The following is a 15391-nucleotide window of genomic DNA, read 5'->3' on the forward strand; positions in this document are numbered from 1 at the left end:
TATCACGAAAGCGTTTGTATTCTCTTGTTAACGAATAGGGTTACAGCAAGCCTTTTTATGAATTGGGAAAACTCTTGTAAGTAGTCAAGAACAGTCCTGCCCTCAAACCACAGTTGACACAACAAAGGATGTGTTCTCTTGAAGAAAACCTTCAGGAATTTTGAGAATTTTGTTATGGTCTCCTGCCTCTTAGATGACTTAGGCTCATAAGACTTGTGGTCAGCCATAACTTTCATGTCTGTGTAGTGTATAATAATATTAAGGACAAAGGCGTCAACGCTGTGGCCTTGCCTTAAGCAGATTTGGCCTCATAATGATGCACATTCGTTTTCAAGTGAATATACGCTACAGTTTAAAGTACAATCAAACAGTAACATTGTGAGGTATTATCATTTAAAATAACTTTACTATTTTAATATAAAATGTAATTGTGATGTCAAATCTGAATTTTCAGCAGCCATTACTCCGGTCTTCATCAGTAGAGAATCTAAAATGCTGATTTGATATTGTATTATCATAAAAAATAGTTGTGCTGCTTAATATTTTGGGGGAACTCGTGATTCTTTTTCTTTTCTTTTACACTGATGAACAGACAGTTCAGAAGAGCTGCATTTATATATAATAGAAATATGTTTTCATACTGTCACTTTTGATCAGTTTATGCATCCTTCCTGAATAAAAATATTACTTAAAAAAAAAAAAAGAATAATAAAATCTTACTGACTCCAGATTTTTTAACAGTAGTGCATTTAGTCACTGCACTGTACCTGGTCACCAGTCATTGTCTGTTAAAGTGCAGTGGAAGCAGTTCTTGATGCAAACGATACATTAGATTTAAGTAGCTTCCAGTTTCACAGGGTGTTGGAGATGGATGTGAAAAGTGCTGATGTGACTTTATGTAGAGTCCTGCGTTTAATTTCATTAGGCATTTATAACGAGAAACATTACTTACATAAAAATTACGTTAATGGAGTTTTATGAGTTTCTCAAACCTACTGTTATAAATGTTCCACATATAATCAAATGATAGCTAGGGAAAATGAGGTAATAAAGTTCTAAGCGAACATTATTAATTGGAGGGGATCAGCTTTTCATAATGAAGGCCCCGCTTAAAATATGATGCAACAACTGAAGACATTACCGTTCTATTCCATACTGTTGTTCAAAACTCCTAGGCTAATTAAAGCACTGAAGAAGACTCCCTATCTAGCAGTGACACAAAACTGTAGCGTGATTGTTTTCTTTGACATGTCTTTACACGTTAGCTTTTTTCCAATAAGGCAATTTCAGAATGAGTCTGATCTATATGGTAACTTCTCAGTTGCTTAAGTTGTCACGAGCCACACATTTGAACATTACATGTTTACAACATTTTATTGTAAAACCGAAGATGAAAAAACTACGCTGCATGGGGATTTCACAATAATTTATCAGTATTATGCCAAACCATAAACGTCGTAGAATTGTTTTAATGTTTTATTTGAGTATTATTGCTCTTTGAAAAGGCTGCAGTGATTGCTTAGCCTCATTTTGTAATTAGTGACTAAATGAGTGGTGAATCACAAAATGACAGAGCTACAGTTTCTGTTCTGATATTACAAACACAGTAGGTGACTATTAATCATACATGTTATAATGGAACTGTTCAGCGTTGTGAGTCATGGCGTCAGTTTGGACTTTTGCATTTTGCATTGCATTTTTGTTCCTTGAATTTATAATACTTGTGTTCTTTTGTATTCCTTTTTCATCTTGCATGATACTTGATTAACTCTAAAAGCAATATGACACTCCGTACTGATAAATAGTCATAACACACTCTTAGTTGTATGATACAGCTAATGTACACTATATGTTCAACAGTTTGGGGACAGTAAGATTGTTTCATTGAAATAAGTAAATTATTTTACTGTGAAACAATGCATTAAACTGATCAAAGGAGACAGTAAAGACATTTAAGATTTCTAATTGTTATTTATTCATCAAAGAATCCTGAAAAAAAATTGCGGTTTTCACAAAATTGTTAAGCAGCTCACCTGTTGTTGATAATAATAATAAAGAATGTTTCTTGGTCATAAAATCAACACATTAGAAGGATTTCTGATCATGTGACACTGAAGACTTGAGTAATGCAGCTGACTGCATTTTCAAATATATTCAAATAGAAAACTTATTTTAATCATAACATTTAACAATATTGCAGTTTTTAATGTATTTTTGATCAGATAAATGCAGCTTTGGTGAGCATAAGAGACTTTATTTAAAAAACTAGAAAAAACTACTAAAATATTTGAACAGTTTAGTTCAAATACGAGCCGTAAGGCTGGCAAAAAGCTGGTGAGGTGAACAGATATCATCCACAGACTCCTAATAAAAGCAGAATATATGATTATCTCTGGTACACTCAATAAAGGGTGTTCAGGGGTTTCATTCTGTAGATAAGACTGACATTTCTTGAGAAGCTGGAGAAGTAATAATAATCAGATGTTTTATGCAACATGTACGCTCGTTATCTTTTTGGTTTCCAGGAATGTGGGAGGTGGAAAGAACTCCCGTTGTTGCATTCCTCCCGGAGACTTCAGTGGGAACATGTGAATCTTGGAGTTCTGGATTACCAGTTAATTGAAATTCCTCAAATTCCTCCGGGGCGAGTGCAGGAGTCAACGGGAACTGATTAATTCTGCTACGCAAGATAATAACTTTCAGACAGTTTGTGGACGAACTACTGCTTAAAAGAGTATGCAAACCACTGCGTGTGAAAAAAAAAAAAAAAAAAAATTATATGCAAACCACAGTATCCTTTAAAGATCACATTTCTGGAGTTCAGTGGTATAGTATTTACAGGATTTACATTTCACAGCTGATACTTCCTCGTGTTGTAAAAAGTCTTGCTCTGTTGATTCACAGGCCCTCTTTGTGAAGACCTCCAGAGGTCATACTAGCAAGTCACGACATGTAGAGGACTGTTGGGGTTTTATTAGGATGGGTCATTGTGTTAAGATAGACTGAGCCTCAGTAAGTATTGGGTCACTCTTCTGCAGCTGTGGAAATAAACAGCTCTGTTATAAACCCCACACATTCAAGTGGGTGGAAAAGGCCCTTAATTGTTATATTTGACACACAAACAGGTGCTGTGTTGTTGGTTGTCCTTTTCAGATTTCCGTAGACAGACAAAATTACTGACAGAAGTTTCCCTTCAGGAGAGGAAACAAACAACCGATATGATAAAAGAGATTAAACGTAGTGAGATCATACAGTTCATTTTCAACATTACTATGAATAGTATTACTATACAGTCCTCTGTGTATTGTACATCCCCTCTGAACAAATACAAATGTTTTTTTATTTATTTTTAATGATCACTAATACAGTGTATGGAAAGATTGCAAAATGTAAATGTATTAAACATATAAAAATGGAAATATATGACATTAATATCTGTAAAATAAGTAAGAAATTAGTTCACCCTTGATTCAATTCTACATATGTCCTCAATAACTTTAAGTACTTTCTTGGGATTGAGTGAACAAATTCATGACAAATGAACTTCTGGAGAATGCCCTGGTCTTTAATGGGTAGTGTACAGAATCCCCCACAGGTGCTCAAGAGTGATGAGACTCTGTGAAATATTTGTCCACTGACAGATTTTCATCTTGTGAGGATGTATATAGTCATTGTCATGTTGAAAAAAATGCCCAATGAGGAGAGGGTGCATCTTCCGTTTTAAGTTTTTGAATTACATCACTCAGTTTAGTGTGAGTTCATGACAGCACTGATGAAGAACAACTTCTTTACATTTTCAAGAGCTTTACCACCCCTGAACTTCACTGTGAGAAACAGACACATTACTGTACTCCTCCTCTGGCAACACCAGAACATTTTTGGAAAGCTATTAAATCTGAAATGATTGACTTGGTCTCATGAGACCAGAGTGGATTCCCAGACATCTTTATTTTGTAAATATGAACAGTTCAGTTGCCAAACAGTCACATTTAGCATAGCTTCTACCAGTTTTAAAACACTTGCTTGGTACACTGCTGTTTTTCTTACTTATCGTATCGAAATGAGAGCTTAAAGTGAGTGCCTGATTATTTCAGGGACTTTGTCACAAGCTCAACGTTTTTGTGTTTGTATTTGTTTTGCTATATTTTCACAAAACAATGATTTGGTACGACTTTCCTCTTTTTTTCAAAGAAATAAGTCTCCAGACAATTCTCTCCCAAGTGATTCCACTGTTGACATTGTTAAGTCTGAGAATGATTCGGTGGGCTATGTAACATGTTTAACTGTCAAGAAATGACTCCTCTTTAATGGTTTTGGTTTAACACACCCACCTGTTGATCAAAAATGGCCTTTGACTTGCACCAGATCTTCTGTTTTATTTAGTTTTATTTTGTAACTCACTTGTGTACACTTTTCTGCGACACAACATTTAATCACTGTGATAATATAAATATTCTTTCCTAAATTTGAATTATTCTTTTTTTGTCAAGAACAATTTCTGAAGACCCCCTATGTATAATAGACTAAGATATTTCCAACAGAAACTATGACTGATCAGAAGTTGTATTTGTTTTATTTTTTAAATAATACTATTTTATATTAACTGAATTGAATCAACTGAAATGCATGATTACAAGATTCTGAAGTTTGTTTTTTTAATACAAACATCTATATTTATTCTAGAAATGTCCATGATTATTTATTATTGTACTAATTAACATAACTTTTCAAGGACTACAAAACAATTTTTTAAACACTGCATATATCCAGGTTTTCGAAGCTTGTTTTTCGAAGCAGGGAATACTGATTCTTAAATGAAAATGGCAGTTGCTGGGGTAATTTTTCCAGTTCTCTGGTTGAGAAGAAGCACTGATTGAGAGATGATTCAAATGTACATTTCGCAAACCGGCCTAAAAGATGGCTTGCTGGTCTTACCCGGTATCCCAGCCTTGGCTCGTTTTAGAGGGTTTTTTGTTATTTTTCAGACTGACATTCAACAATGAATGACTATGAGATAGCCCAGGACCACCACAGACACTGAGTGGGACAATATGGGTTTGTCAGTGGCAGACTTCAACGTTTACCTCGCAATTCCGGATATTTAGTAACTGAGATCAATGATACATTGACATCAGTTTCAAACCAACACATACCTGCAGGAATGGCAGTGAGCGCCCCCTAGCGCCTTCTGCGTGTACTGCTGGACTGATTAGCCCTATCTTCCCCTCATCTTGCAGCAGCACAGGCAGTCAGTGCCTGGTAGCGATTTAGACGAGGGCGTATGGACTTGAGGCAGCAGTGAATGCATTTCCCACAGACTGTGGTCGTACTTTTCTCCTCTCGTACGGATTAACACTGAGTCCACATATCGCCTAAACGCCGTATCGCATTTTCCCCTGCTGCATTTTTCCATCTGAAGGCCTGTCACAGAGTAAAGTGTCTCGGTTGTGCGTGTGTTTAGACAGCGGAGCGAGAGCAGCAGTGTGTCCCCGATGGCTGGCTGGAAAGACGGCTCAGTGCAGGAGAAATATCGCCTGGTGGTCGTCGGAGGTGGAGGCGTCGGGAAATCAGCATTAACCATCCAGTTTATCCAGGTAAGCGGATAGATGGCGCAATCTTATGTGCTTCTCGGCCCTTTAAAAAGATGTGAGGGTGTTTAGGAAATATGGGTGGATCTTGCTCACAGAAATGGGGACCCCATAAGCGGAAAAGGGGGTTCAGTAATCAGAGCAAGGCCTGCGTCACTTTAACTCCCCGCCTTTATTTAAGAAAATTACTGCTTACACGTAAAAACAAATATATAAGGAGAAACGTAGGAGTTAATGGATGTAGTAATAGTTAAAACTCTGTATCGAAAGTGCTGCATATAGTTCATAAGGATGAGAAACACTTTCGTAAACTGTTGCATATTAGACTGAGTTACAACAAATTAATAACAATAGCAGGCGATTGAAATACCTGAGCCATTTGTTGACTAGGAATATATTTAAAGACTGCATAACAATGTTATGCAACAGTAGGCTATGTAAAACAATATTGACAAGTTTTCCCTTTTTTCTTTTGGATAGTTGACTAGTCACTTTATAAATGTTTCTGCCAAGGTACCATAGTTGCTGTAATTAGTGTTTCTTCTGCCAAATCTGTGCCAATGACATTTCTCGTCTAAGAAGTTGTTTACAGAATCAGTATGTCATTTCAGTTGTTTTTGAGGAAATGGGTGGTTAATGCCAGGTTATTATAGTAAAAACTACAGTAATGGGTTCAGTTATTGTTACATTCATTCATGAGACATGGGACAAAACTTGTATCACAACTTTATCTGCTTAGTTATCAAAATATACATATGCACATACATATAAAACATATACACATCACAATTAACCAATAAGGGTAAATAGAATGTTCCCAACACAAATGTATCTTTTATTTGATCTATGATATTACATTATTCTCAGACAGTTAATTATATTAATCAGTACCTCATGTATAAATTATTATGCTTATATTTTCTATGTTCAATTATGATTTATTAACTCCATGGTTAAAATAATAAAGAAATTGGTTAGGATTTTTAGGTGTTTTCCCAAAGTTTTAAGTAGGCAAATTCATGTTACATAAGAAAAACAAAATGGCTACTGCATTTCATGTGATATGCGAAACAAGATTGTTGTTTGAATGAATATTATAAGCGGTCAACAACACTGTTTTCCATCTGGCTGGTGACAGCTCAATAGTTGGAGCTGATAATCGGTTTGAAGCCATCCTGTTGTCTCAGTTCATTCATTCATTGAAGTGAATGCTAAATTTGTCAATGTGATTTTTGTATTTGACACTGTTGTAATGTTACACAAGAAAAAAAATGCATTCTATAAGAAAATTGAAGAATAAATGTAAAAATAATTCTGTTGCATTACCTATTGTTTAGTTTTGTCTGTTTTTTTTTTCATTACTCACAAGACAGGAAAACAATAAATGGCTTTATTTTAGGTGATCTATATGCCTGCGATGCCCCAAAACGGTGTCTAGGTAGACGACTGACTAGAGTTTTGAGACACAGTCTAAATCTGTCTCTCGTAAAGTTGTCTCATCTCTCATAGTTTGTCGCAATGAACTTTAAGCAAGGCAGCTTTATTTATGGCAGATTACAGGGTAAAAGTGTCTTAAATAACTTGGCATGACTGGCAACACATCGATTTGGGCATAATTCAAGAAAATGTATTTACATGCCCGAGGAAGCTGATTTACTAGGAATTCAGAATTTCTTATCTTTTAGGTATACGTTCAACTATTTTATCTTGATGAAGAAACATAATGATAAATGTTAGAGTGAGTGTGCAACCAGCTTGTCAGGTGCTTATTCATTTCTTGTGTGAACTTAGATATTAAAAGTACATTTGTTGGATTTAAAAGCAGCGAAATACAGTTGACATTTCCACTGAATCAGTCTGATCTGCTTAAAGCAGCAGATCAACATCAGAACAGGTGTTTTCTCTTTAATTGCTTTCTTCATCATAGTAGTGTTGTATCTTAGTTTAAGTCATGCCAGATTGCTGTTTTTTTTTTGCGTGTCACAGTCTCCTCCCCATAAACCAGTTTTACTATAGACTGAATTATTGCTTTCTTTGTCCATATTTTTGCAAGCATTAGCAATTCAAGCGGATTAATATGCTTGATCACCTCATACGCTTGTGATTTTTACTAATGCTTAACTGCTGCTGGCAGTGCCACATTTGAGCTTAATCATCAACATTTGATGACATGGTCATGATCTGTTACTAGCAAATGCACTGAATGAAACACCTTCAGCTAGTAATGAAAATCAGACTACAATTAAACATTAACCTAACACATTTCAGTGTTCAGTGAAAGTTTACTATTCTGTAATGGGGCTTAGTATGATTTCCACTGGTACTAAATGTGTAAAAAACGAGAGTAGTCCAAAGAAAACCATGGAAGATCCTTCCTGTTGGAGTGTTTCTAGAAGTCTTTGCCAGTGAGAAAGCGCAGCCCAGCTGTTTCTGACTCCAGGCTTTCCCATTCAGATGTGTGTTAATCAGGGAGGTTTCATCTGAGTCATGTTGGGTTAATGACCATGGAGAAGCCGGAATCCGGCCTCTGAAAGAGGAAGTTCCTCCACTCCTGCTCGGTCTCTAAGGACCTCCTGGATGCGTATGGGAAAGTATGTGCAGCCTCCTAACTCACACCGCTTTGCCACTGAATGTTAGGTGCATGCGTGACATTCTTTGTTAGTTATGCTGGCGCAATACATAATTGATTGCTGTCAAAATTTGGTTGAAGATACTGCAGTGATGCATTACTTTGCTTGACTGCTACACACGGTGCCACAAGTTTGACTTCAATACAAAAGCAGAGAGGTTGATCTCAAACTAGCGTCATGACATGGGCTATGATCAGCGCCAGTTAGACATGTGACTCAGACTGAAATAGATTAGTTGACGTCATTGTGATGCAACCCAAGCTGTGTAGTATAAGTATGGCATTTCATGGAGTTTTGTGCAGATATTAGTAGCAGATTACCTTTTTTTTGCTTTAAAATTAATGTTAAAAATATATTATAATGTAAAAGATGATTTTTTTTATTATTTTTCCCTTTTGACTATTTGAACTTTGTGTCATAGATATTTAATTAATGAATTATAATTTAATTATAATAATATTAAGTAATATTCCTACTGTTATCGTTTAATTTTTTAATTTTTTAACTTTTAAAAAGGTGGAGTTGATGCAGTTTGTGCTATGATTTAAAGCTGCAAGAAAATCATTGTTTTTGCCTTTGGTTTTCCTAGATTGTTAGTAGTCAGCTGAGCTTCTTGTGAGTAAAGGCTGTTCCTCATTAGCAAAAGTGTGAAAGTGAAATTATTTGCAGGCCTCACTGACATTTTTTGTCGCTTCAGACCGTCTCAGAGTACACTAAGCGTAGCATGGCGCTGGTGAAGGCACGATCACATGTTAGCTAATATTAGCTTTTATCGCTGGCTCTCATTTCTGGGAGAATGGACTCCCTGCAGCACTGTTTCCCTACGACTGCAGCATGGTCAGTCTTTGGTGCTTACATATGAGTGTTTTAGCTTCAGACAAGACCTATACTGTACTGAGGGAAAGCAGAAACAGCAGTATTCTGATAACATAAAAAGAACATGGTAGACAGTTTGTATTGCTTATATGTCACTGTCAAACAGGTTGCTATAATAAAAAGTTTAAAATATTATGACCATACTGTGTACTATTTTTGGTACAATAAGTAATATCTCTTTATCTGAATTTTATAGGATAATTATTGGTCATCCAAACTTTTAAATTTTTTATGCACTCTGTTAGTTTAGATAATTGTGAAGTTTCATCTGGTCTTGTGTATGTATGTGTGTGTGTGTGTGTGTGTGTGTGTGTGTGTGTGTATATATATATATATATATATATATATATATATATATATAGTTGAGTATCATCAGCATAACAGTGGAAACTAATCCAGTATTTTCTAATAATATTACCAAGGGGAAACATGTATATTGAAAATAGCATAGGACCTAGGATAGATCTTTGTGGCTCTCAACAATTTTATTTCCTGTCTTTTTATTTTTTTGGGATATTGATCTTATGTTTGTTTTTCTGGTACAGTTTTGCCATCCCTACTTACTATATTGCAACTTTAAGGGTTTGTTTTCACTTACCTAAAGCAGAGTATCTGGGGTTGTTGTGTATTTTAGACCAGATTGCTTCTTTTATATATATATCTGGCAACCCTTCAATTGGAGCTTTAAAGAAGATGAACTGTTTGTGAGAAGGAAGAGTGCAGTCAAAAGTGGAAGTAAAGCAGCACATGTATGCAGACTGAAGAGCGGCCGATTGATCAGGAGTTATAGTAGCTTGAATTACACACACCTTGTAGCTGCATTAGTATTTTACTCTAGCCAGGTGGAGACTGAGCCACGCCTAAGTTTTGTCGTATTTGCCAAACAAATTCACATCTTCTGTGTCATAACACTGTGATCAACAAGATGGGAGATCATATATTGAATCATTGGAAATTATATTAGCTAGTTCTGATCATGCAGTGGCTGATTGTTTGGAGCATTCAGAGAACGTAAAGGCCTTTTTTTTTTGCATGTGCATTTTACCTAAAACCACTGATCTAGTTGAGAGGAAAACTATTAGTGAAATAAAGACTTACAAGTTAATTGAATTTTTTTTAAATGTAAACTTTACCTTTAAAGAAATCATAAAAATTTCAAAATGGGTTTGACAGTAGTAAGTGTGAATGTGTGTGGGAGGCTGTGTGAAGCAGGTAACGTGAGAGTAGAGATGTTGTTTTCTTCCTGCAGACTCACCTGCTGATTTCTCACACTGCTGTATTGATAAGCATGCTACTATTATAGGAAGAAGAGAAATGACCTCCAAATTGTACAAGTACTTTCCCATACTACCATAAAAAAGTTTGGGGTCAGTAAGATTTTTTTTTTTTTTTTTTGTGAAATAAATAAATAGTGTTATTCAAGGATGCAAAAGTGACACCAATGAGTTTATAAATTTATTATGTTATAAAAGATTTTTCAATTAAAGTTGATTTGTATAGTGCTTTTCATGATACACATCGTTGCAAAGCAGCTTTACAGAAAATTAAGTTTCTACAATATATTTACTAATAGCTTATTAGTGGTGACTATGTCGGGTAATGTACATATGGCAGAAATGTACAGAAAAATCAATTAAAGATGTAATTAAACAGATGATGAACCGCAATTATTATATGTTGCTATACAAACTTATAGCAAAATTTGTTAGTTCTGTATGTTGTTTCAGGGTTGGCATCATCTGAGGTCCTCCGAGGGGTTGCCATCATCTCTTCTCAGGTGTTCTGGATCCAGACTGAAGCTTGTGTAAATCCTAGTTACGTGGCAGAAACAGAGAAACAAATAAAGACATAATTAGCGTAGCTCCAACAAAGCAAAAATGTGTTGTTTAACCCAAGTTAAAGAATAATAATGTGCATTTGATCAGATATAACTGCAGTACAAGATTATGAGATGTGTTATTTGAATGCTTGGCCAAAGAGATATGTTTTTAATCTAGATTTAAACAGAGACAGTGTTTCTGAACCCCAAACGTTATCAGGAAGGCTATTCCAGAGTTTGGGAGCCAAATGAAAAAAAAAACTCTACCTTCTTTAGTGGACTTTGCTATCCTAGGTACTACCAAAAGTCCAGAGTTTTGAGACCTTAGGAAGTGTGATGGATTGTAGCATGGTAGAAGAGTAGTTAGGTACGCTGTAGCTAACCCATTAAAGGCCTTATAGGTAACTAAAAGTATTTTGTCACCGATACAGAACTTAATAGGTAGCCAGTGCAGAGACTGTAAAATTAGGGTAATATGATCTTATTTTTCTTGACCTGATAAGGACTCTAGCTGCTGAATTTTGGACTAGACTACCTGTAGCTTGTTTATTGAGGATTCAGGACAACCACCTAGCAGTGCATTAAAATAGTCCAGTCTAGAGTTCATGAATGCATGAATTAGCTTTTCTGAATCAGAAGCAGGTAACGTATCGAAGATTAGCAATGTTTCTAAGATGAAAAATGCTGTTTTTGTTACATGGGAAATATGATTTTCAAAAGACAAGTTGCTGTCTAAAATAACACTCAGATTACATTACATTTGTCTAGTTTCAAATTGTACTCCAAGAGATTATGTGTACGTTTTTGTGGTTCAATAAGTAATATCTCTGTCTTTATCAAAATTTAATAGGAGAAAATGATTGAAAATGATTGGTCATCCAATCTTTTACATTTTTTACAAACTCTGTTAGTTTAGATAATTTAGAAGTTTCATCTGGTCGTGTGAAGATATATAGTTAAGTATTAAGTCTAGGTCACCGTCAGAAATACATGTTAGGTTAAATTGAGCTCAACAGGTTAAAAAGTTGATTTCCCCCCAACACAGACCTCTCCTCTGTATTACAATGTTAATTTATTGATAAAAATCAACTGTTTTCAATTTTAATATTTACAATAAAATACAATTATAATAATATAAACATTACATTTATTCCTGTCATGTCAAAGCTGAATTTCATCAGCCATTACTTGAGTAGTCTTCAATGTCACATGATCCTTGAGAAAACATTTTGATATGTTCACTTGATGCTCAAGAAATATTTCTTAGTATTCGGGATGCACCAAACAATGACGTGACACGATAAAATAGAGGCACGCACTAATTCAGAAAACATGTCGCAGTGTGGAAGCATTTAAAACTGCCTGAAAAAAAAAATGACAAAATCTTTAACGACAGTAAGGCTGTCACTTTTAGTTCGAAAATCGATTGCACAATCGATCAGACCAACCAAAAAAAGTTTCGAAAATGAAAATAGGGAATTGATTTTAACCAAATATGTACAATATTAATTTTAAAATAATTAAACAATTAAAAAATATAGATGTATCAAAACTCACAAACAAGCAGAAAAATAAAATAAAAAATACCAGCAATTTTACGCACCTATAAGACCCAGTGACGTCGAAAGCGTCCTCTTCACACCAAGCGCCAAATTGTTTTGGAAAAACCGTGTGGGGTATTCAGCCCTCGGCCCAATGTTTCATTTTGTTCATTTTTGAATTTGGCCAAGATTTTTCATTTTCGGTGCATCCATACTTCCTTATACAAACCGTGATTCACACGACATTTCAGGATTCGTTGAATATGTTAAAAAGAATAGAATTTTGTTGGAACAGCCTTTGATCAATTTAATGCATCACTCTTGATCAATTTAATACATCCTTGCAGAATAAATTAGTTTTCTTAAAAACAAATACATATAAACATATATATATTCAGGCGTGTGTGTGTTTGTGTGTACGTGTGTGTGTCAAAATGACTTCTGACATAAATGACATTGGTCATGATAATAAAACCCACAAAATGTTGTTTGAGGATTAGACCACAGCAACCCGCTGCTCATGTCACATGCGAACCACCAACAAATGTTCTTTAACTCTTAACCCCAGAGAGAGGGGGTGGAGAAGAAAATTCAAATTAATTAATTAAAAAATTAAATATGAATTAAGTTGACCTCAGTGGAAAAATGAAATCATAAGGAACCTCTTTTAGGAATAGAACCTCGATCAGATCAGAGCAAGGAACTTCTACATGTGGCCTTTGCTTTGTAAAAATCGAGAAAGAGGCCCACATGCCTCTCCATGAACCTCCTTGCGGAAACCTATTGATTCCAACTGGCACATTGGGGAGATGCTGTAAGCATAAACTTCTTAGAGGTGTTACGCTTCGTCCCAGCTGTAGCTTATCCACCGCTGTGCTGACTTCTCCGGTTCTTTAATAAAGCACAGCGACAGGCCAATTCATCGCGGTGTCTCAGGAGGCTACACCTCATCATCAGAAATGGAGCACACGGCGTACCTCATTTACTTGCTCATCTATTGTAGGATACATACGCCTGGCTCATCTAATAATACACCTCTCGGATGTTTTTCAACCCTCATTTAAATGAAGTCATTCTTTTCCGATTTGTGTCGCTACTGAAAACACAACTCTGCACTGGTTAGAGTAGCAGTTTGCAGAAGTGGTAAGTTTTGGTTACATGTGTTTTGAGCATGTGTGTGTGTTTGAAGGAGAGGAGTGTGACTCTTTATGAGAGGGGGAGGGTATGTAGGCTGTGTTTGTCTGATGTTTGTTGAGTGGCGCCCACACACATCTCTTGCTCGCATGCTGCCTCTTTCGTTAACTTCTGTGGCTTTTATGTGGCTCGCGTTCTACTGAGGTATCCTGTTTACTTGTGCTAACTGCTGGATGAAAATCTATTGACTGAATCGTGCTCACACCTTGTCTGCTTTACGCTGTGCACTGAAAATTATACCACACCTTTTCTACCCTAAAGAACAAAAAACAACATTTCCATTGCGTAACAAACATACTGTGTATTGAGTTTGCATGCTAAGAGGATTTTGAAGTTGAACAATACTTTTGCTTTTCTTGGAATTGTGTTAATGTATGTTTGTTTTCTTCCAAAGAAACTATCAAAAGTTTGTATTTCTAATACGACAATCGTTTATCAGGTTAAACGAGGAGAATAAAAGGAGATCAGTCATGCAAAGCAGTCTACTGAGCATCTGCAAAACATATACATAAATTTGACATCTGCTTTAATATCTGCTTATTGATATATCTGCTATTCAATTATAAGCAAGTCTCATTTTTAAAAATCAGAGTTCTGTCTGTTCAACAGTAAACATGTTATTTTAGCTTCTATTAGGAGCATCAGTCTTGCAGAAAATGATGTCAATATTTCTCAGGTGCACTTATGGGTTCATACTATTTTTTCAATTTGAATGATCTGCGTACATGAGTCAGACCCATAATATTTGGTAATTGCATTATGTGTAATTTAGAAGTGAATTTATAATATTACTGTTTTAAATTTCTGTTTCCAATAAATGGTTTAAAACTTTTAATTAATCAACGAATCACTATTTAAAGAAAAAAATGTTTTCAACATTAATAATAAGAATTGATTTATAGATGTACCAATTGCAATTTTCATGGCCGATTCCGATTTTTTTTTTGTTTTTGTTAGTGTGACCTGCCGATACCGATTTTTTGCCCCTAAGAGATATACTTGACAGCATCTACAAACAAAAATCTACTTTTCTTCAATTCAAAGTTCCAAAAAAAAAAAAAAAAACAAGTAAAAAGTCAAGAACAGTTATAACAAGTTATAAAACAAGAACAAATAAAAAATACTACAAACAAAAGCACAAATAAATGCAATAGAATAAAGAGAGCTGAGCTAGTTTTTCAGGTTAAGGTTTTATTCAGGTAAGAAATACTACAGAAATGAAAGTAAAAGGTCAAATTTGATAAAAGGTCATTTCTGTATTCTTCATAAAAATAAATACAAATGAATGCTTACCATTAAAATTATAAAACAAATTCAGTCGAGAGCTTTTCTTTGTTCTTTGATTAACATGACAGACAGCAGCAGGAATATTGGACCTCAGTCACTTCAAGAATTTATCCACAGACCCAATATACTGTTACACAACATACCTTCTCTTTCTCAACTATTTAACATTCCAAAACTGACTGTGTTTAACTGGATACTCGCCAAGACAGCCATTTTGATGTCAATTTGTATGTATTTAAACGTTTTAGCACAGTTAGCCACTCATTTTGGTATTTGTGGCTCACAAGCTGTTTGAGACTGAGCGCAGCTTGTGTGCTCCTCTAATATAGATCAGTGGTGTAAGAGCGAAACCTGCGGGAATGACTAAAATAATGTGCAATACAAGCAGCATTAAACTGGCGTGAATGAGACATGTGTGAGAGAGAAGGGGTCATCGGAGAGAAGAGAGCGAGAATG

At 35.3% G+C, this 15391-nt stretch overlaps 1 protein-coding gene across 1 annotated transcript in view; it reads left to right on the forward strand.

Moving 5' to 3' along the window:
* Positions 1-5193: 5193 nt before the first annotated feature.
* Positions 5194-15391, forward strand: part of LOC127961493 (ras-related protein R-Ras2) — a 35894-nt gene continuing 25696 nt past the window's right edge. Inside the window, exon 1 of the mRNA XM_052560631.1 lies at positions 5194-5594. Coding sequence (XP_052416591.1) covers positions 5493-5594 — 102 coding nt within the window. The 5' untranslated portion in view covers positions 5194-5492. The remainder of the gene's footprint in view (positions 5595-15391) is intronic.

The sequence above is a fragment of the Carassius gibelio genome, chromosome B7 (genome assembly GCF_023724105.1).
Source record: "Carassius gibelio isolate Cgi1373 ecotype wild population from Czech Republic chromosome B7, carGib1.2-hapl.c, whole genome shotgun sequence".
NCBI lineage: Eukaryota > Metazoa > Chordata > Actinopteri > Cypriniformes > Cyprinidae > Carassius > Carassius gibelio.